The following is a 23299-nucleotide window of genomic DNA, read 5'->3' as shown; positions in this document are numbered from 1 at the left end:
CCTCACCTCCTCAGCTCGCTCTGTCTAAAGTCACTGAAAACGAAGAAATAACCACCTTCCTTCCCAACTTTTTCTTCTTTCTTATTGTTTTCAAGATCTTTCCCTTGCAGGAGTTAAATGAAAGTCAAAGAGAACGTGGAGAGCTGTGTACAATTGTATCAGTTATTGACCAGGGGTATCTTGACTATCTTAGATGTGCTCAGTTTCCCATTAAGGTTAAGCTAGGAGAAGGAACAGTTTTAATCTAAAGGAATTGTTTCTGGTCCACCTCTCCTTGTAGTGTTATATTAAATGGAGATAAAAATACTGTAAGGTAGAAGCATAATTTCTGTATTTGCATAAACAATGCAGCCTGCTGTAGCAAGTGATAGATGCCAGATATACACCATTTAAAACAAACAAACAACACAACAAAAGCCCTTCTTTCATGACCTGAGCTTCTTCATCAGTCTTAGCCTTCATTTCAGTTGCATGGCTCTTACTTCTGCATTTCACCGAAGTCTCAGCTCATAGTTTAGCATGAAAGAACAGACATTATTTACATATACATCACTGGTGTAATACGTATTATTTTAATCAACCACAGCAGCAGACCTGCTGATACTGCCCAGACTTTTCCAGCTAGCAGTCTCTTTCCTTTTGAAGACTAGAGTATTTCCAGGCATAAAAATTGGGATATTTTCCCTTTTTCTGTAACGCCACAGAAAATCAAAAGACAGAAAGACTAGAACACCAGGTAAACCGATGAAGAAGTTTTAGAAAGAACTTAAATCACTGATATCTGAAAAGCAATGCACAACATCCAGCACTTCAGAGCCATCCTCTCTCATCTTATTTTGTCACAAGCAGATAGCAGCACTACACAATATAGCTGGGCAGACTATTTGACATACATATGCTTCCTCTAAACTCACTAGTTAAACAATTTCAAAGCACAGAGATTAAAAATAGAACCAACAAGATTAAACACCACAAATGCTTTGGAATGCTGTCCGTAAATAAGCTAGAAGGGAAAAGGAAAATAAAGAGCATCTCTAGGCTTTAATTTAGTCTGGCATTAAGGCATCTGACCAGCTCTCCTCTGAAATGCCTAAACAAGTGGAATTGATACATACTTGCCTTGCTGAGTCTGTCCTGTGATGCACACTTATGCATCACACAACACATGTGAGCACTTACAGGTTCTCAACACATCGATTAAAGTCCTGAGCATTCAGAACCTTGGCAAACCAGTCCCTTCAGGTCCCAATGTAAATGTTTATACTGTTATAAACTATATGCATATACATACAAGTGCTATAGGTGATTGTCATTTTGCATGCAAAAGGTGTTTCTGGAAGTCTACATTTCCTAAAATTAATATCTAAGGATATTTGAAAATATTTAATTAGAGAGATGTTGAAATTGTTTTATGCACTGCAATAGTTCTCCAAATTATTAAAAAAAAAAAACCCAAACCCTTCAGTAGTCCATGCTCAGAACTGACTCAAAGCAATGTTTTTCTACCACCCTCCCAGTGTCTGTGTCCCCTGTCCCCCCACCCTAGTTTATGCTATGTGCTATGTGTTCAATTTATTAAAGACCAAAAATCTACCAGCCTTTCTGGTCCAGGAATAAACTTCACTTACTAAAACTGAAATAACAAAGCTGTTCATTAACAGTCATTCATAAATTTAGTGTGCCTATTACTCCAGCACTCAGTCAGACATAATGTTTAAAGAACCCAGAAGCTGATAATCCAATAATCCGTAATAGAAGTATGCATTGCTTTAAATTACAGGGTGTACCACACATTGCTGTTAGCCTGTCAGAAATATTCTGGAAAGAGGATCCATTATATGTTAGCAGACACACCACAAAAATAGAGTGAAATCCAAAGTTTTAAAGGAAAATTAGATATAGCCAATAGAGGAAATAAGAGGAGATCTGTTGCTTAACAGAAACGTCCTTTACCAGGCTTTTTAAAAGCAAGACCCTGTGGGAAACAGTAACAGCTGGTATGTGAATGCAAACATTATGGTATTGCCAAGATGATATTTGTTTCTGTTACAGTTGGGGTGTTTTAGAAGGAATTTGCAATAAGCAGCTTATCCTGACATGCCTTTCTTTATGGAAGAGCATTTCCCATTTCACTACCTGCCTTCTCAGACTGCAGTCACTTAGCTGTGACTAAGACATTTACCGAGAACCTGGGTAGATGCAGGGATGGGAACTGGGTTGGAGCAAGAGACAAAGAGGGTCTTCTGGCAGATAGACTGCTTGGCCAACTTTTCCTTACATGTCTCTGCAAGGCAAAAGTGCTATTTCTTGAAAATAAAAATAGGTTGGAGAATATTCACACAGGGACTTCCAGACGTCCTGCCTATATCTGTGGAGCTGTACACAAATGTTCTCCCAAAGTCTGACCACGTAACACTGCGTGTTCATGCCCTGGTTCAGTTGTAAACTCCTTCATGCAGAACAAAAAGCTGCACCTACCCTGGGGTGATCTTGCCTGGACTCTGTTGTATCAATGCATTTTAATAGCTGTAGTGGTCCAGGAGCACCACTGCCTAAGCCTGCGGGTAGGAATACACCTTATACAAGTTCAGAGACAAAAGATAGCTTAAAACTGGCACCTTACTCAACTGGACACTGTCTTGTGAGGCTCTGAAATTACTTGGGCCTGATTCTTGTCTTAATTGCACCTCAGGAATCAGCAGCATGACCTTCACTGAGTCAAGAGCAGAGTTGGCCCCTTCTGAACAGCAATCTGCTGTTCAGCAATCAGCTAGCAGGAGTGATTCGAGGCTACTGCTCCTAGTGATCCACAGGCTAAAAGTTGCTGCCAGCCAGTGCCTATTGCATTGCTCTGACCAGCGTTTTTGTGTTTCCTCCTGTCAGAAACTGAACGCTCAGGTTCCAGTTTTTAAAACAGTTAAGAAGAGGCCGTTGTGAATATGATGCCTCTTTGTAGAGAGACACTTTTTCCTAAAACAGGCTTGGCAGGTGAAGCAGGTGATTTGAGACTTGCTGATTTCAGCCCCTTGAAATAAAAGGAAAATAAAATAAAGGGAAAGACAGGGAAAGGAAGGACAGAGGAACACAGGTGTTATCTCCAAACCTTCTGCTGTAGCTCTGCAGTGCTAGATAGCATTACAGAGGTATCTGAAAAAGAAGCGCTAACCAGAGACTTCCAGAGCCACAAGCTAAGCAATGTAGCAGATATTCTCAGAGTATTTTCCTCACGCTATCTAAAATCCACTAGAAATGGTGCCTTATGACCTGTTGTGCCTCTGCTGAGCCTGTCAGCTGCTCCAGGAAATAAAAATGATTTAGCAAAGACTCGGACTAGATGGCTGTAAGGACACTCTTTAGCTTCTTTGGTCTGCAACCTATAATAGCCCCATTAGAGACCCTGCTAAAAGGGTTACGTATTCAAGGTTTGAAAATGTGATGAGGCAGACAATTCTACCTAGAAACCCTTGTAAATCATCCCACAAAAGAAAGATTAATTTGGTGTCATCCCAGTAGAAGCACAAAATGTTTGGGATCCTGCCTTCTGCAGGGGCTTCACACACCCCTCCACCCACCCAGAGCAATTTGCTTGTGTTTTAGGCAGTTAAAACAAATCAGCATAAATTACACACAACTTTTTCTAACACAGTCTAATCTTAACCTTCCTCTCCAAGCAGCTGTCAAACAACTCTGATCAGAACTAAAGAAAGGCTCGACAATCATCCAGGTAAAAAACATTTCCCCCTTTGTTTATGTTGGGCATAAGGAGCAGGAAAACTATAATCACCTTGCTTAACAAAAATATGACAAAAAAACCTGCTTTTTCCTCCACTAATAAAATAGCCTTTGTTTCTGAGGCTCTGGTGCATAGACCAGCTGTCCACCTTGACTCCTGCTGCACGTTGCCCTACACTACTGCAGCAGGTCCTGCTGGCAGAACACATATATTGTTCAAATACCTGAAGGGAGCTGCTTCTGGAAAGAGATCAGTATGGGGAGGGAAAGGTAGGATCCTGCCCTTCCATGTAAGGGCATTACATCATATCAATTGTCAATAGTGACTTCTATCAAAAACAAAGCAGGTGAATTTGGTCTTCCCTTATTCCTCATCTCCTACGAAAGAGGAGTCAGAGACCCTCATGTAGGAATCAAGTCAGTAGCTAGACCCTCTGACTCGGTTTTAAGCATCTCATTTAATTGCACAGACTAAAGGCTCAGAAGTCCATTCTGCTACTGACCAAGTGATTCAAGTTAAAAAGGAAACCACTTGTAAAGCAACAGCACCCTGCAGTTCCCCTCTTCTTGGGCAAACACTTTCTTTGTCAGCTTATGAAAGTCATCTCACCAAATCCCCATGAGCTGGACTGGATAAAAAAACCCCAGATCCCAGCATCTGAATTAAGATGTTAATCAATGTCCAAAATTAAATTACTTGATTATTCCAGCACTAACCAGTGATCATTCATCTGTGATAGAAAACCAGCAGAGAAGTCTGTTCTCATTTCATTCTAGCACGCAGGTTAAAAGGGCTCTCCAAATTTCAGCATTGGGAACAAGGTGTCAGGCAGCTTAATGAATACAATTGCTATTTAGGTACCAATGAAAGACAAGGGGTTTAAAAAAAAAATAAGTCGTGCTTTAAAACGTACAGCATCCCAATCCAAACCACAACATTTAAATAATTCAATTCATCCAAATCTATTCATTGTCTTTTACTTGCTCATTTTCTGTAACCTAGAGCTTTTCTGAGAAGCTCAAAGTGACTAGTGTTAAGACGACACATAGAAGTCAAAATGCATTATCAGCCTATCTTTTATTTGCCTGTATCAGCTCTCTCTGTTCTGGCACATTAAATCAGGGTTTCACTATTTCCAGTAAATTACCCTTTTGATTTGCTATCGTTACCTTGCATACTTTCTGTTGACCTTTGTCCATCAGCAAGAATACAATGATTTCTATTCTTATGAAGTCAAGTTACACTGGTGCACCTCACACCTTTCAAGAAAAATGGCTTTATCATAGTCTTTCACACGCTAAAAATTGTCTTTCTGGCATACCCTCCCCATTGTACCTCGATTCAATTTCTTGGTTAATGGAAGAAAAAAAATTCCAAGCCCTATTGATAATTTCATCTAAGAAAAACCAAACAATTTGGGATAAATGAAACAAAAAGGCAGGAGTGAGACAAGCAGGAATTCTTCCTGCTGCTCCAGCGTACAGCACCAGAAGGATCGTTAGCATCCATGACCAGACAACTCAACATCAGGCTGTCTGGCTGCTGACTTGCACAGTCCAGAAAAGAGCAACTTTTGCATTGGACTTGGTATAATAAAATACTACTAATTCAGCAGATCAGTTCCCTTTAAGGAAGCAGAAATCAAAAATAAAGCAAAATCCCCCTTTCCTTTGTTTCTCTCACCCTTCCCCCAAATTACCCGAACAATTTACATTTGTGTTTACAAAGCCAGACAAAAGAGACCACCTCCCCTCAAGGGAAATTAGTTACATTGGTATTTCCTTAGCCAAGATGATTGGTCGGTGCAAAGTGATGTAGTCCCTGTAACCTCTTGGGAAGCTGCTGATACGCTCTACCTGCTCCGGTCCTGGAGCTCTGCATGCTTTGATCCCGCTGGTACTATAGATCAGCTACACACCTCCAAGCTGCTCCTAAATCTCTATTGATGCTTCAAAAGACTGATGCACAGAAACAAAACAAAAAAAGATTTATGGCTTTTGTCCCCTCAGTAAAGGCCAAAGCACAGAGTGAGCCTGCAGAGAACAGAAATAGATAGAGACAGATGCACCCGTCATTTACACGCGCTGAGCGCTCCCCATTATGCAGACAATTATTTCATCCATATAATGCACCATGGTAAGCTGCTGATTTGGGGAACTGCACCACATCTGGCTGGTACAGAGGCACAGTTGGCATCCTGTAAATACATCTCTGCTGGATCTAAGTGCTAGCTGAGAAAAAGCAGGAGAAATCTTAATTTACCAAACCCCACGAAATTTGGATTTTTGAGAGGGAGGAAGAAACCAAAAACCACACTTCTGCACCTGCTTTCCTTTTGAATTCTCCCTCTTCATCTTTCTACTGTGGCTCACAGCCTGCTATGATGAAAAGCCCAAAAGAAAAAGCCCCAAAAAGGCAAATGCCTCAGCAGACAACCAGGGAACTCTCTTGTTTTTATCAGCACCTCATTGCAAGGGTGGGAAAAGAGGGGGGAAAAAAATCCTACCAAGAGGTTGCCAAGACAAGGAGTGTCGCAGGCATGGAACAGCAGGGCTTGCAGTACAATCAATCATCCCACACGCTGCCTTGAGACGAGCGCTGCCGACAGCGGCTCCCCCCGCACGCCTGCCCTGTGAGCAATGCCTGCCCCTACCGCCTCTCGCCCAGAATACGGATCCTGCCTCTCAGACCCAGCAGGGCTGGAGCAAACACACCAGTCAATAAGTAGCCACAGAAGTGGGATCAGTGGTGGATTGGACCACTATGACATACGTCTGGTTCGGCAGCAAAACGCAGCCAAGCCAGGGATTATGCAGAAGATCCAAGTAAATTCATCACTTCTCACTTTTAACCAATTTCCTTTCATTTTTATTAATTTTTAAAAAAAAATTCAGATGATGTAAGTAAAAAGATGCTTTGTACAAAGCTTCAAGCACAGGCTCCTCCCCCCCTCCTCTTATGGATGAGGTATAAAACCTGAAAGTGTGTGAGGGTCAGCTGCTACCAGCACCCTTTAAAAACATCCTCAGCTCCAAATGTCCTTGTTGGTGCCAAGAGCCCCTGCACAAGGTGGGTCGAGTTCCCCACTACAGCAGGATCTGTGCACCACATGTGTCACTGCAGTTGGGTTTAGGGAAGCAAGATGCTCTGAATTCCTGGGTGAGGCAGCCTTTTCTTACCTTGCAAGAACTGCAGAGACAGGCTGTGGATGAAAAAAGTGACTTTTCATGGGGTGTCTTTATAGTCCTGTCTTTGTTCACTCCCAGTGTTTTTGCCTCTGGAAGCACTGCTGAGCAGGGCAACGATTCCTAGCATATCCACACACACACACAGAGATCTTTCCTCTGCACCAGAGCTCCCAAGATCTGATTTACAAAGCAAAGCGTGCACCTTCCACCTGCCACCCCACGTGCCTGAGAATCACAAGCATCCTCCAGCTTCCAGCCCCATCCATCACACCCTGACACAGAGCTATGGGCTTAGAAATCATCTCCAAGCAGCATGGCTGACAAAGTACAAGCCTTACCACACAGAGCCTGCTCTCCTGCACCAACACAGGTCCTGCAGCACTGCCAGGGAGCTAAAGAGACCAAAGTCAGGGGGCAGCCAGGAGGGGAGGAGAAGACCTCCCTTGGGCAGGGGACCCAGCACTTAGCTATTCGTTCCAGAAGTTACAGTTCATAAATAAACTGATAAATCACACCAGGAATCACAGGCAGCACAGAGGGAGCTCTCACCTCCCGCAGAGTATTTGCGTTGCAATGACAACAACTGGTTCTATCAGAAAATGTCAAAATGAGCTCTCTTGTCACACAACTCGTTTTACACAGCACTGAGCACACGCATCAGAGCACCCTGGTTCTACTGTGGGACCCACAGTTTTGTAGGGAGGCTAATTCATGTTTGTTCAGGAGGCCTTTTCAAACCATCTATAGCAGAAAGTTGCAGAAGATAAAACCCACCACCACCCTGCACCACATGCTGGATCTTTTTTCAGACAACTCTATTCAGATCACCTCTGATTTATCAAAAAAGGAAGAAAAAGTAGTTACAATATTCCCACCCAGTCTTAACAAGCAGCATAAATCCTTAAACTTAAAACTAATTTTTCAAAAGCTGCCATAACATTTGAACTGATGAAAAAGCAACTGAGAGTGCGACTGCAGAGCTATAGATAGAAGAGCATCTGCAATTTCTTGTAATTCTCTGACACTTGTTTGGGCTGTGATCTAAAAACCTTCTGACGTCAATTGAGGTTCCCACCACAGCTCTCCATCCAAACACGAAATCAAGAGCATATCAGCAAAGAGATTATTGTTACCTAGAACACAAAGCCTCGTTGTGTAAAGACATTTCCCCCCCCCCGCTTTATTTGCTGCATTCAAGAAGGTTGTTTACATATAACTCTAAATATCTGAGTAGCCCCCCTGACTTTAAAGGGAATATTCAGTGTGTGTGAAGCTAGTTACATGCTTTTGTCTTTGCAGGGATTTTTTTTTCCCCCTTTGTTTTTTTTTCCTTTGTTTTTTTACCCCATGATAAATGCAATTATGACTTTTTTCATTAATCCCTTCAGTACATGCACACTCAAGAGTCAGCGCTGGTGTCTGCTGATTTATCTCACAAGTGATTAAAACCTGAGCATTGGCTTGTACTTCTCCATCGTTTGAGTTCTGTTTTGAAACCTGTCTCAGCAGCTTAGGATCATACGTCTCCAGAAAGTCACTACTTGTGCTCCAAGACCTGTAGACCCTTCTGGAAGAGTGATTAGTTGAAAACATCACTGGAAAGAATGCCTCTGGCTTCAAAACTGAATTCAACACACACTTTTCTTTTTTTAATATGCAATATCAAGAGTGACTCTGCAGCATATAAGAGTTTGAACAACAATCCTCCTGAGAGGGGGGATCTTGCATGCCCCTGAGCACTATTCCCATGAAACGTGTTGGTCTCCCTGTGCTCTTCCTATCAACTATACACAATGTGCAGATTCCTCCACCCACCCCAGCTGGTTGTCTAGCCATTTATTATTTTCTTATTGCTCTGTCCAGGCAACATCAGCAATTGTTCTGAGTGCTGGTGTCTTTCCATGAAGTTAATCAGTGTAATTGGGATGTTTTATAGTTCTAGACAGAGTGTTTTGCCATATGGAGTAGGAGCCAATGGCTGCAGGAACGTGGCAGTAGGACAGAGAGACATTTGACTGCTGTAGTCTGAAGAGATTTTTTTTTTCAATCCAGTAAGGTTGTCGCAGTTTTCCCTGGATGGGAATGATTAGAGAGGGTTAATTCCCTGAGGAAAGTGCCTCCCAGCTCCTCTCCTGCTATAGAGCCAGAGAGACCAGTGATAAGGTGGTGTGCAGAAGCTTTGAGAGTGTTCAGGGATGTCTGGGTTAAAACTTTAACTGATTACAGCCTGTGAGTACTGCAATGCAGTTACTGCCGGTGCAAAAGCTGAACTTGCTTTAAACAGCTCAGAGTAACAGAGCACAAACATCCAGGACAGAGGTAGCAACACCTTACAAGCCTACTTTTTCCTTCCCATCACCTTCTTCCCCCATGAAGAGGGATAAATAACAGCTTGTTGCCCAATTCTTACTCGGAGTGAAGTCTCTTTTCTCAGAGGTTCTTGAACTCTGTATTTCACCAGTCTCACCATACACAACTATTTTTTTGTCCTGGCCAAATATCCATGCCCATTCCATGCTTCTGTCACAAACTCTCAGCTGAATTAAGCGAACAACCAAGTCCAAACTTCCTCCCCACCTCTAAAAATTAACTTTGCAAATTCACCCCATAGCACACCCCACGTCCATACTGCACAGACTGTAACCCTCAGCAGTTGAGCATGACCACATGGATTTGTCCTGGGTTTGGCTGGGTCAGAGTTAAGTCATCCTACTAGCAGCTGGCATAGTGCTGGGTTTTGAATTTAGGATGAGAACAATGTTGATAACACGCTGATATTTAATTGCTGCCAAGCAGTCAAGGACTTTTTAGCTTCTTGTACTGGCCTGCCAAGGAGAAGGCAGGGAGCACACAAGAAATTGGGAGAGGACATGGCCAGGACAGCTGATGCAAGCTGTCCAAAGGGATATTCCATACCATATGATGTCATGCTCTGTATGTAACCAGGGGAGTTGGCTGGAAGGCATATGGCTCAGGAACTAGCTGATCATCGATTCCAGGTGGTGAGCAATTGTGCTTTGCATCGCTTGTCTTGCATATTATTTAATTATTCTCTTTATTTTCTGTCTATTAAACTGTCTTTATCCCAACCCACAAGTTTTACCTTTTTCTTTTCAATTCTTTTCCCCCATCCTACTATAGGGTGGTAGCACACAAGTGGCTGTGTGGTTGGTTGAGATGCTTGCAGGGTTAAACTGCAACAGGATTGCAATTAGTACTGGGCAACCAGCACATTTAACTCGGAGCTCCTTCTATTCTACACCATGCCAGGCTACAAATACAGCATCAGGGCTCTCCTGTCCCCATACTCCTCTATTCTTCTTTTATCCTGCCCACCTCTACTGCTGTAGGCCAGGAATTCAGACAACGTGACAGAGAAAAACATGCAGACAATGAGTTTCATCCTTTTTAATTGAATTGCATATCAATATTGATTGTGCTATTCATTTTGATAGTAAATCTAATCATTAAAAGAAGTCTGCTTGCAGTCTCTGCCAAGCCTTCCCAGGCCAGCGTCTGGCAGCATTTCCCTCAAGATAACATGTTGACGTGCAGTCAGAAATAACACTCTGGGTACAGAGTTTCAGGCCACCCCTTTTTGCTTTTCACCAGGAAAAACTCTCATCTGTCCCTTCTCCTCCTCCCTCCAGTTCCTAAGAACAAGATGGGGATGGGCAGCCCCAGCATCCCCAGCATCAGCAGAGCCTGAACACAGGCTGGGCTCTGCTGAGCTCCAGTCCGTGCTCAGGGGCCTCTGTGCCCAAGAGGTACCATCTCAGGGACATGGAGATGGTTCTGGAAACCCAGGCAGGCAGAGCAGGGTGAGAGTCACCATGGATAATACTAGTTAATCAGGGATGACATGATGTGTTTCTGTACCCAACCATTTCCCCCCCCTCTACTCTGCCCTAGTCAGGCCCCACCTGGAGTACTGTATCCAGTTCTGCGCTCCATGGTACAAAAAAGACAGGGATTTTCTGGAGAGAGTCCAGCAGAGGGACATGAAGATGATTAAGGGCCTGGAGCATCTCCCCTATGAGGAAAGGCTGAGCGACCTGGGGCTGTTCAGCCTGGAGAAAAGATGACTGAGAGGGGATCTGATCAATGGTTATAAATATCTGAAGGGTGGGACACAAGGGGAAATGACCAGCCCCTTTTCAGTGTCTGTGGGGACAGGACAAGGGGCAATGGCCTCAAGTTGGAGCACAGGGAGTTCCACACCAATACACAGAAGAACTTCTTCCCAGTGAAGGTGAGAGAGCCCTGGGACAGGCTGCCCAGGGTGGTGTGGATTCTCCTTCTCTGGAGATATTCAAGACCCATCTGGATGCCTCCCTGTGTGACTTGTCCTAGGGACCCTGCTTTGGCAGGGGGGTTGGACCTGATGATCTCTGGAGGTCCCTTCCAACCCCTACAGTTCTGCAAATCCAGTGTTGCCTTTCTGAGTGCACCTCCCAGCATCAGTAAAACCCAACTCCCAGTGCTGGAGTCAATAAAACTAACCCAATGAATTCCCCTGTGCCTCTAAGCCCCCACACTGCTCTAGAAAGGTCAGGCTTTGAAGGTAACGCAGGAAACAGTTGGGTCACCTCAGCCTGCCTCAAAGATCTGACAGACATTCCTTTCCCCTGGGATACCAACTTGGAGAAAACATCACATTTGAAGGACACGTGTGAGCCAGCTCACCAGAACACTACATTGCATCTCAAAAATAATCAAACCAACCACTTCAGAAACCTTTGCAGAGCAGCACTGGGGTAAACAATCACATATCTTCTATTTCCCCAACCTGCAGAGTTCAACCAGAGAAGTAACTCCAGTGCCATTCTCTGGAGCCACTGGGGCTGCACCAGTTTACCTTCACAGGGACCTGAGCCTTCCACACTGTGCAGAGAAACATTTCCTCTGTAAACACTCGCTTTGCAACAGTTTGTGCTTCTGCTGCCAGGCATTATATTTTACCCTCAGAATTAATGATTAACAATTAAATTATTTGACAGGGGAATAGAGGCCCTGTGCTAATTAAATTCCTGCATCTCTCCTCTTTGCAAACAAAAAAAAGAAAAAATTATATTTCTCAGTATCAGCATTCAATTAGAACAGGGCAGTTTGCAGTGTTGGACTTAGATGGACAACCATGGCCACAGCCAAAAAAAACCCAATGTGAAAATATTGCACAAGGGCCACACAAAGTCCGAAGGGAGGAGGGAACAGTCAACCAGGGAGCTGGGAACCAAGCAGGCTGACATGTCCAGATTTTCTAAACCAAATAACTTTTAAGATGATACCATCTGCTTAGCTGAGAAAATAACACAGACAGGGCAAGCAGCACCTGTATAGGCTGGGGGAAACCAGCAATAGGTGTCCTGCAATGCTTGCCTGCTCCATTTTCAAGGAATTCATTTCTTGGTATCCTGAGCTGCTTGGCTGTTCACCTCCACCAGGTTTCACCTTCACATACCTGCTGGTGGGCCAGACCTCATAGGGCCTTGGTAGTATCTGTTTGAATGCCAGAACTAACATCACAAGTGATTATGACTTCAAAGAGATCCTTTCCATTGTTGTTGCTGTGATGATGCCTGGTGGCACTCTAAGCCAGATCCACTGGGCATTACACCAGTGCAAATAAGATAAGCATCTGTCTGGCTGCTATTAAAATGCACCAAGACACCCTTGGCTCAGACACCATTCTTGCACCAATGCAATCAGCATCTTCCATATTCATTGTTTTGGGCTTTTTTAATGTTTTGACACTTCCTGTTTATTTGGAGAATAAATTTTCTCTCTGAACACCACCACAACCTACCCTAATTTTCTGATACTCTTCCATTGTCAATAATTTAAATAATTTTGCAGTTTTCCTCTCATTGTCTTTGCTAGGCCAGGAGACCAGCAGTCCTGCAGGACTTCCCAGGCTGTGTTAGATGCCATCCACCCCTCCAAAGCATGGTGGGGTGGGACAGCCTCTCTAGCTCCCAAGGCTGTTTTCTACTATTACTTCTGAGCTAAAGAGTAGACATCTCCCTGCTGCCCATCAAGGCTGCTGCTGGAAAGCTTTTGCTGTTCCCTTGTCCCCTGCTTTCATGCCTTTTCTCATCAGGTCTAGAGGGGAAGTTGTCACCAGCTAGTTTTAGGAAAACATTTAGTAATTAAAAAGAAACTAGAAGAAATTTGGAGTGCATTGTTCCTAGGTCACCTGGGTAACACCTAAGAACAACCTAACAGAGGTTCTAAAACACTGACCAGAAAGGACAAAACCACGTTTAAGAGTTTCATCACATCCTCAAAGATGCTCACAAGAAACTCCTAGGGATGGGCACAAAGTTGCAAAAAGCAGTGGGTCTGCAAGAGGATGATCCTCTCCCAGATGCTTGTGGGGATCAGTTGTCTTGGATATACCCTTCCATGCAGGAACTAAGCCCGTGAGGTTCTTTTCCTTTCAACTTTGAAGGAGAAAGAATCAAAAAACCTGGCAGCCAGGCAACTCCAGCAGACTCCCTCCTTGGAAAGGAGCAAGCACATTCAGCATGGGCTTTCACACTGAATTTACAGGAAAGCTGAACGTTGATTTCTGGGCTTTTTCACCTCATTTTTTAAAATGAATGCCAAGGGAAATGCAGTTTCTAATTATCTTTTTGCACTTAAAGCTTATTAGATTTGTATTGCTTCTTTGCCCCAGCCCCCTACTTTTCCACTTCCATATACTTCATCCAGCCTACAGTTAATGAGAAGAAATCAGTGTATTGCACTATCTGGCATCTTGCTGCTGAAGTGGCAGGAGTCTTTGGTTACCAAGTCATTTGCTGCTTAATTGAAATCTTTTCTCTAGACTCATTGCCATGCAGACACTCTATTGGAATGCAGTAGCCGAGCCCAGTATTGATTGTCCTCCCACTCCTAGCTTTCTTCTGAGTTTGCAAATCAATTCCACCCTGTTATTTTCCTTCTGAAAAACAAAATATTAAAAATTAAAAAACATCACCCATCCCACAAACCAATTTACCCCTAAAACACTCTGGTTTGGCTTTGCATAATTTCTTAGAGCAGAGATGAAGACGAGACAAGCGGCAGCACATGGCTATAGGAAACGTTAGATCCACAACTTGTCAGATCACTTCCAAGCATAAGTGTACATTGGACAGTTCAGATGAGGTCCAGCAAGGGAGTGGATTGTGAATATATAAAGGATGAATGAAATCCTAGTTTAAATTCCAGCTCACTTCCAGTGAGAGTCTATCTCCCCTCTTTATTGCAGAAATTAAACAATTTTTAACAGTTAATCTAGCAACAGGGAACCCTAATAGAGCTTGCAAAAGAAGCCAGGCTGCAGGTGAGTTTGCACAACTGAAAACCAAGGCTTGGCAAGACATCACTGCTAGCACTGGAGAAGTCAATGCAATACAGGCTACTACAGACTTATGATTTTTAAGTTATGGCACTCAAATCCTTATGAATCCCATTCATTTTTCAGCTTCCAGGGAAACTGGATCAAAACACTCTTGTCAAGGTCTTGTTTAGATAAGATTTGTGCCTTTGGGGTCTCAGCTCAAACTTGCATTGTATGAACAGGTCTTTGAGGGCAGGGGTCACAAAGCCATGTGTAGTCGCTGTCCCTAAAGTCTTCTGGATAGACCAGACCAAGTGTCAGTATTTAGCATTACTCTTCTGAAAAAGAGAGAGTCTGACTTCTGCAGACTCTCTGGAGACAAACAATGCAACTTCAAGGTGAGGTTTCCATGCTGAAGACCTCCATTTGTGAGGATGTATACAACTAAATATCTTGTGCCTGCTGTAAAGACACTTATGCCTCTCAGCTGCTTGGGCACAGCAGCTTCTCACAGTTCCCAGTGCCTTTGCACTTTAAAAACTCAGGGGTTTTGCAGAGGGTGAAGCACTGAGCCTGACTTCCTCCTAAGCAGCTTTCTCAGACTTGTTATACATTTGTATTGCAATATTGTCTGCAGACCTCAGCCAGCACCAGGTATTTGAATCATAGAATCACTTGGGTTGGAAGAGACCTTCAAGATTGAGTCCAACCACAGCATAACCCTGCCTAGTCCACCTCCAGACCACATCCTTAAGCACAATATCTACACACCTTTTAAATACCTCCAGGGATGGCAACTCCACCACCTCCCTGGGCAGCCTGTTCCAGTGCCTGACAACCCTTTCAGTAAAGCAGTTCTTCCTGATATCTGACCTTAATCTCCCCTGGTGCAATTTGAAACCATTTCCTCTTGTCCTATCGCTTGTTACCGGAGAGAAGAGACTGACCCCCACCTCTCCACACCCTCCTTGCAGGTAGTTGTAGAAAGTGATAAGGTCTCCCCTCAGCCTCCTTTTCTTATGACTAAGAAGCCCCAGCTCCCTCAGCAGCTCCTCACAGGACTTGTGCTCCGGTCCCTTCCCCAGCTTCATTGCCCTTCTCTAGACATGCTCCAGCATCTCAACATCCTTCTTGTAGTGAGGGACCCACAGTGTGCCCTAAAAACATTGTGTCACCTATGGGGACTTTTGTGGGGCAGGGGGTGCTAGTTTAGGTAGTTTTACACCACACTTTTATCCTGGGAACAGATCCATGTTTGAGCAGAAGCAATATATAATTGTTGAGAAGGAACTGGATACTGTCCATTCCTGCCTCAGGAACCAGACCTTCCTGCCAAATTGAGAATGAGCACCAGGGGTCACTTGTTCCCACATGGATGGCAACAACAGAGGCTTCCTAAGCCCAGATCATCACCCTAAAGACTTTGCAGGCTTTCCTGGAGTCAGAAATCACATTGCCAGCCTCAGACTTGTCTTCTACGCAAGAACAAAAATTGTTAGTTTGACTCCATCCCAGAGGCCATACAGGGCCCCAGAAGATTTCATTTCCTTTCATCCCCAGCCCAACATGACTATCATTTCAGCATCACACTCCAGGCACCTCTCAGTCCAGAGCCCGTGCTGCTGTGTTGAACTCAGACCCCTGCATTGCAGGTGCTGATAGCAAATGCTGGACCGACCAGCAAGCAGGGAACAAAAGTACATCTGTCCACTCCAGTCCCAAAGGCTCTGCAGGAGCTGTGCAATCACAGGATGCTCATTTAAGCCTCCAATTCCAGATTGTTCTGATCCTACCTGCCTTTTGGAAAACTAGTCTGTCAGAGCACTAAATACGCTCCTTGTTATTTGCCATGTAATTAAGCAGTAATTGCTGCCCAAGGCTAAGCTCAGAGTGTGTTTTTCCTGTGGAGCTCAGTGCCAGAGTTCACATTTGTAATTTAGTGGCATGCCAAGGAGCTATACCTAAACTCACAAAAGGATTTTCTCCACTCATCATCTCTCTTCTACTTTGGTGGCAGCTGGGATTCTGTATTCAGAGATGTTTGGGCTGGGCAAACAAATTAGCAGAGACCAGCCTCATTAGGAATTCACTTGGGTACCCATCCTGCCTCACAGTGGGAACGAGATGCTGACTCCTCAGTTTCTGGACCCCAAACTCTGCCCAATATGGGATGTATGCTAAAACCTATTTCTTTCTACTCAAACAGCCTGGCAGCCTCCAAAGAAGCTGAAGCAGCAGCACGATCTGCCCCCAAACCCATGTCTCCTTCGGATTTCCTGGATAAGTTGATGGGGCGAACTTCAGGATATGATGCCAGGATCAGGCCAAATTTTAAAGGTAAGAAAAACCTCTGGGTTTTGGCTTTGTTTCTTCTTGGGAGTGCAAACTGCATGCAATCATGAATGCCTTTCTACCTGTATATGGAATATGAGCAATCTTTATATTCATATGAAATATGTATGATAAGAGATTTGGCATGTGGATGTCTGGAAAGACAACTGATTTCCCCTCAGGATGGAAACAATCTTGTAACAGCTTTACACAGAGGAAACACTTCAATATGGGGACCAGGCATCATGCCGAACCAAAAAGGGACCAGCAAGGAGCTGAGCTAGAGATAGGGAAGAAATTGAAGTTTTTCTCCTTAAGTCACCATCCACAGAACCTTCTAACATCAGGGTATGCTCCCCCCCTGCACCCACTGAAGTTGACAGGAATCTCTCCCATCAGCTCCAGAGGAATTCAGTGAGATGCCAGGGACAGTTCTGACCCATCACTGTCCCCCACAGCAGAGGGGCTCTCAAGCCAGCAACCCCTACAGGTCCATCGCAACAGCTGCGTTTCACACCCAGTTTCCCCAGTCCACCCCACGCTCACTGGCAACCCAGAACCATCATATCAGGCCTTGGAAGAGGCCACAGAACAACTTTCTTTGCTCCTTAAAAAAGAGGAGTGGGTTTTTTTGTTTTCTTTAACTTCCTCAGAGCTATTTGCCCCTATTCCCACCAGAGATCAAGCAAGACCTGCCCCTTCACAGCCACCATCCAGCCCTCCTCAGTGTTCATTTCATTCACTTTGTTTGCTCCCACCATTTCCTCTTTACCCCAAGAGACACTAGCAATGTTAACACAGGAGTCCCAGGACCCATTAGTCACGGCAACAGCACCTACCACCCAGCTTCAACAAATAAGCTCTATTCTGGGCTTTTAAACCCAAAGATAGGTGGGAAGCTTATGTCCCAGTAATCAACCAGGCAACAGAAAACACTGCTGGTTTCATTCAAATCACAGAGAGTTAAAAGAAAACACCCTGAAAACCTGCCCACCACTAAATTATGCACACACACAAAAGAAATTAAACTTTAATATTTAATGAAATTTATATATTATCTTCCTTCTGAAGGCAGCTGTATTGCATTTTTATTTGAGATAATTTAATTTCAGTTTTATTTCTATGAACTACACCTTCCCCACAGGGCAGTTTTGCTGGCTTAGTCTCCCACACATAAATCAGACTCTAATTTATATGGGGAAGCATAGGGGGTGTTTCACAGAGCTTGAGGTTGTAGCTCTCAGAGCACGTCATTTAAATTAACTGCAGTAACTCATAAGGGCATTTTAATGGCTTAGATCTAAATGAAAATAATACCAAAGATCCATATCAGATTGATTTTTGGGGAGGGGAAGATTAACAAAGAGATTGCAGTTTTTCCATAAGTGCTGGGAAGTCTGGACTTAACTGGGGGTTCAAGCACTGGGAACAAGGAGGAAGCATTTGTGCTTTGCTTCAGGTTGGAGGGTGAAGTCAGTAACCCAGGCAGGGACAGAGCTGGACCCAGTAGGTGTGGGACAAGGGACCCCTCCTCCAGTCTGTGCCCTCAACCCTGCCACTGAAAAACCACACTCCCCCACAGCTACATCCCTCCACTTTTTGGTGGCAGGTGGGGAAGTTTTTAAAGCCTCACACACTCTAAAAAAGCCCAAAACACCAATAAAACCCCTGCAAAGTGCTCACAGCTCCCCTTGGACACAGTGGGAAGGGCACAGCGCCTCAGCAAGAGCTGGGCTGCACCAGGGAGAAAGTCTTACTTGTGCTGGGTCAAACCCCTCCCATACTCAACTTCACTTGTGCACATGAGCAGGGTCAAAGTCTTCCACATGTCAGAGGCATGAGGACATGCCAACATCCAGGGGGCAGCTCAGGATCTCCCTTATGCTGTGCCCTTTGGGAAGGGAATGCACACATGCAGGGACCTTCTATGTGGTCCATGAGGTGGACCCAGAGAGAGGAGTGTCACATAATCACAGAACTGTAGGGGTTGGAAGGGGCCTCCAGAGATCCTTGAGTCCAACCCCTCTGCCAAAGCAGGGTCCCTAGGACAGGTCACACAGGTCGGCATCCAGACAGGGCTTGAATATCTCCAGAGAAGGAGAGTCCACACCCCCCTGGGCAGCCTGTCCCAGTAAACTACTGATCTCAACAGGAACACTGTGGAGGAGATAAAGCAAGTGATAGAACCTGACTAAACGCATGCTTTCAGCTGCTGGATAAACTTCACAAGCACAATGGGTCACAGGGGCTGGTGAAGGGGTGGGGTGGAAAAAAAAGCCAAGACCCCATTTTATACCTGCTATTTTAGCCCATGTCTGTGTGTAATAGTCTGGAAGAAGAGCTGCACAGATTGAACAGTATGTGAGCTGCTGCTGTGCTGGCAAAGGGCTACCTAGGAGCTGGTTATACAGAAGTCTGCCTGGGACTCGTACCAAGAGGATCCCAGCCACAGAGAGCATTACTGTTATGTGGCTGCAATCCTACCCCTGCAGAGGACAGGCACAAAGTTTCAGGAGAGACCAATAGCAGGAGAGGAGAGGGAAATGGAGAGGAGCAAACCAAGCTCCAAATGTTACTTAGCAATCAGGAAATTCCATTAATTTCCACACAGGAGGAAGTTTGCACTGATTAGAGGCACAAGCCTCTCGTTAAAGCCATTCCCCTTCCCAAGTATTTCTTCTTGCAGCAGCTGCCAGACTGCAGATGTGGCCTGAAACAGGGAAGCATCACTCCAGGCAAGGCTGAGCCATCAGGCAGTGTTTGAAATGCAGACACCATCCTCGTCTCCATAAAGGATGGGAGAATAACCTAAAAATCCACTTGCTACTTCCAAAGATTTTATCTTCCCAGAAGCATCTGCCACAGGGATGATAGGAGATTAATTCCCCAGTGTTAAAGGGGCACCTTGGTTCTGGGGAGGCTCCTCTGCTCCTTATCTGGGCTGACTTTCCCCACCACACCATGGACAGCAGCAAGTCCTTTGGGAGATCCCAGAGCAGAGGGTCCTTTTGTTTCCCTCCTCCCTTTACAGAAAGCCTCTCATTATATGTGGACAAGCTGCTTGGCTCTAGTTCTAAACTGGTCTCTTGGCACCTCCCTTGGTGCAAACACAGCACTTCCCCCTCAGATTTGCCAGGCAATGCTGTGATCCAGTTTGTCATAGCGATACCTTTGGGCACCAGTACCACACACGCTGACCAGATCCCCCTGCCCTCTAACCACAATCTTCTAATCCCTTAATCCTCACTCCTCTCCTTTGGTGAGCCCTTAATTTTTCTAATAAGCAGGCTAAGCAAAGCTTCAGTCTGAAAGCAGCCAACCCCCAAGAGAGGCATGGCCCAAAGTCTGGGAGTACCCTCACCCAGGACAGGACTGGCAGAGCCCTGAAGCTTCCTACCCGTGTGTGAGCCTTAACAGCCACCCCCATTATCACACGGGGTACTTGCTCCTTTCCCAGTCTCATCCCTACAGCACTCTGCTGCTCTGGCTCTGTAGGGAGCCCATGGTCCTAGCTTGGAAACATTCAGATGCTTTAAATAAGTATTTTTAAAGTATAGAGCTCTAAGTAAGGCAGCCTGTCAATAGCCTCTCAGCTCTTTTCTGGGATACTTTGCTGTCATCTTCAAGGTGAGCTTGGCACTCATATAGCAATGCTGAGATATATCATGTCAAACTGGCATCAGAACCAAGATTAGACTAAGACAGGTCACCCAGTCCTTATTCCCATATCACCCTAAGGCTGAAAGGAGATCTTACCACCTACAACTGCCTGACAGGAGGTTGTGGAGAGGTGGGTGATGGTCTCTTCAGCCAGGTGACAGGAGATAAGACAAGGGGAAATGGCCTCAAGCTGTGCCAGGGCAGGATCAGATGTTAAGAAAAGATTTTTCACTGAAAGTGGTTGGGATGTGGAACAGGCTGCCCAGGGAGGGCAGTCAGTCACCATGCCTGGGTGTGTTTAAAAAAAAAAAAAGAGTATATGAGGTACTTAGGGATATGGTTTAGCACAGGACAGGAACAGTTGGACTTGATGATCTTAAAGGTCTTTTCCAATCTGGTGATTCTGTGAAGCCACTCTGTTCCTACTACAGGTTTTACTACTGCAGGGTAGAAGTACTTTGTCTTACTTACAAGCACACAGTGAGTTGCTGTTCCAATCTGTGTTTGTCATGCAGGCCCACCAGTGAACGTCAGCTGCAACATTTTCATCAACAGCTTTGGTTCAATTGCAGAAACAACTATGGTAAGTAAAACAAACAGCAAAAAAATCACAGCACCACTGCTCAGCCTCATTGCACTCCCAGTAAATGCAGCACCACCCTCCTCTTTAGCGTGGCCAGAGGAAAGTGTTGTCTCCACGTTCTCAAGTTTACCTGAGGTTTACACAAATTAACAGTCAACACAAGAGTCACACTGCATGTAGTTGAAGATCGCAGTGTCTCTGTCTGTATCTCTACAAAGACACTGTACAGGCAAAGCAACAGGGCCATAAAAGGGAACTGTATTTTCTGAGGACTTGCCCAAGGCTCCAAGGTCAGAGACAGTTGTAGATACTTTGTGCTTAAGTGCACTTAAATCCAAAACTGTGAATCAACGCCAGAGGCAAAGGGAAATCAGCTGAGCTCAACTTCAGTCTGCACCAGGTTTCAGATTCTCAAAGATTAAGAGAACTGCTAGATTATTATTATTTTCTTGGAGACATATTTCTGTTAGACAATGATTTTTAATATAAAAAAATCAAAACCAATATTTGCAAGTTAAGGCTCACTTCAGACACAATTAGTGTACATAGCTGAGGGCTGTATCTAATTGGCAAGCCACGAGGAGCAGGGAATCACTAGAACAGGAGATAATTGCTCCATCTGAAAACTATTAAAGATTGGTTGTGACATAATCAGTGAACAGCAAAGGAAAACTCTGGAGGTACAGTGCCTTACCTCTGTGCTAATTAAAGCTAATCCAGAAATACAGTGCTTAATTACTCTTTGGTAAGTCTTTTTCTAGAAAAGTACTGAATGCAGAATGTATTCATTCTGCTCTAGCCACACTCTAGCTTCAGGTGTGCTGTGCATTCAGGCAGGATGTTATGGGCTTTACATCTAAATCACACCCCCTCACTTGAACAAGTTACTTGTCATACACATGCTATTGAGAAGAGACCAACCAGGCTTGTAAGTCTCTTCTGACTCTACACTGTTCTTCTGGAAGCGTTTGACTTTGGGGTCAGTCCAGTTCCAGCAGTAGAAAGAAAAAAGGTGGTTACTCTGTCCAGCCACAGAGAAACACGTTTCATAGCTGGATTGCAGACTTTGCCAGAGTTCATAGATGACAAGAGTATTCATGGATTCATATCTATATGAAGCAAGAGAGAAAGAACTAGAACCAAAATACACATCTGTTCCTAATGTACTGTTTCATTGGGTACCTCCTTCGGTGTTACACGCAATAGTCTGTTCCTACACAATCCAGCAGAGACAATCCACAGACTGTGATGGGAAGAGGCAAGCCCACAAGGGATTCTTGTGCAACATACAGGGCACATTGCAGTGACATGTTTTTCAATAGCTCTGTCCTACGTTGCAAGATGCATTGGAGCAGTTACACAAAGATGCCATGGGATCCCAGTAAGCAAGATGCTCCATAAAATTAGCATAGCCTAGCATGAGGGAGACGCAGTTCACCTCCAAGACACGCTGCAGGGACTTGCTATCCTCTCCAGATGCCACTCATTTCATAGTCTATCTTCCAGAGAAGAAATTCCCATGGGAACCCAAGAACACCCTCTGGGCACATTGCTTTGTCTAGAAATACCCAAGCCAGCTCTGACAAGCTAGTCCAGATGTCAGGCTGACGCAGCATTGCGCACAACCTAATATAAGATGCTTCTTTGGGGACAGCAATTCTGCTTGTAAATGGCTGACAAGAACACGAGCAAGACACGTACCTAAACATCTAAAAATGAGAGCCCAGAAAGTTAGAGCAGTCTTTAGGACTTGCTAGCCTGGGATTTACTCTGCGGAGGAGACAATCTCTCCTCACTGTACAAGGATGCAGCAGGCCAAACAAGCAGTGTCACCTCCCCACCAGAGTTTCTTGGAAGGGTGGAAGGTCCTGAAGGCATTGTGAGACATAGACCTGACTACTTTCAATTCAAACAAGTGAACAAATATTGGTGAGGGGGAAAAAGCTTGTATGGCAGAGAGTCAGTTCAATGTGGTACCGTAAAGAAGGTGTCAGCACTCTGTCATTGTCACTTCCCCAGCCACTTCACTGGCCAAGAGAGAAAAAACATTATAGTTTAAACCTCAATCATTAGGCATGCTGGCCAGGTTCAGGTTCAAGTACTCATCAGCTTGTATTTGGTTACTATTGCACTACTACCTGCAGGAGAAGCGTCACAAACTTGATGGATACCACACGTACAGTTAGAGAAGCTTTTAAAATATCTCCACAGCAAGGCTGTTAGTTCCCACAAGAAATACCTCTGCTGCCATTTAAGCACACACTGCCTGTATCTCACACATCAGTGCACGTTGTGAGGTCATTGTGCAGAGGATTAGAGATATTGGAGGTGAATGATCACATACAGTTTAAGGCATCACAGAAGGTAGAGGAAGAGGAAAGAGATATAAATAGAACAAAGCAGGTATTTGATCCAGGTACTTGGGTCTACAAACCTCAGAAGGGAGAATAATGAGTTGGGGCCAAGAGAAGGCATAG

The 23299-nt window shown here is 44.6% G+C and overlaps 1 protein-coding gene across 2 annotated transcripts in view; it reads left to right on the top strand.

Annotated features, from left to right (window-relative positions):
* Positions 1–23299, top strand: part of GLRA1 (glycine receptor alpha 1) — a gene marked incomplete at both ends in the record, with an annotated part of 39769 nt that overhangs the window by 523 nt on the left and 15947 nt on the right. For both annotated transcript variants that reach the window (XM_084268606.1, XM_084268605.1), the window contains 2 exons: positions 16455–16585; positions 20755–20822. In XM_084268606.1, coding sequence (XP_084124732.1) covers positions 16455–16585; positions 20755–20822 — 199 coding nt within the window. The remainder of the gene's footprint in view (positions 1–16454; positions 16586–20754; positions 20823–23299) is intronic.

The sequence above is a fragment of the Gallinula chloropus genome (assembly GCF_964237585.1).
Source record: "Gallinula chloropus genome assembly, chromosome: 10".
Classification (NCBI taxonomy): Eukaryota; Metazoa; Chordata; class Aves; order Gruiformes; family Rallidae; genus Gallinula; species Gallinula chloropus.
The sequence above is the reverse complement of the archived record's forward strand: the minus strand, read 5'-3'. Positions and strand labels throughout refer to the sequence as shown.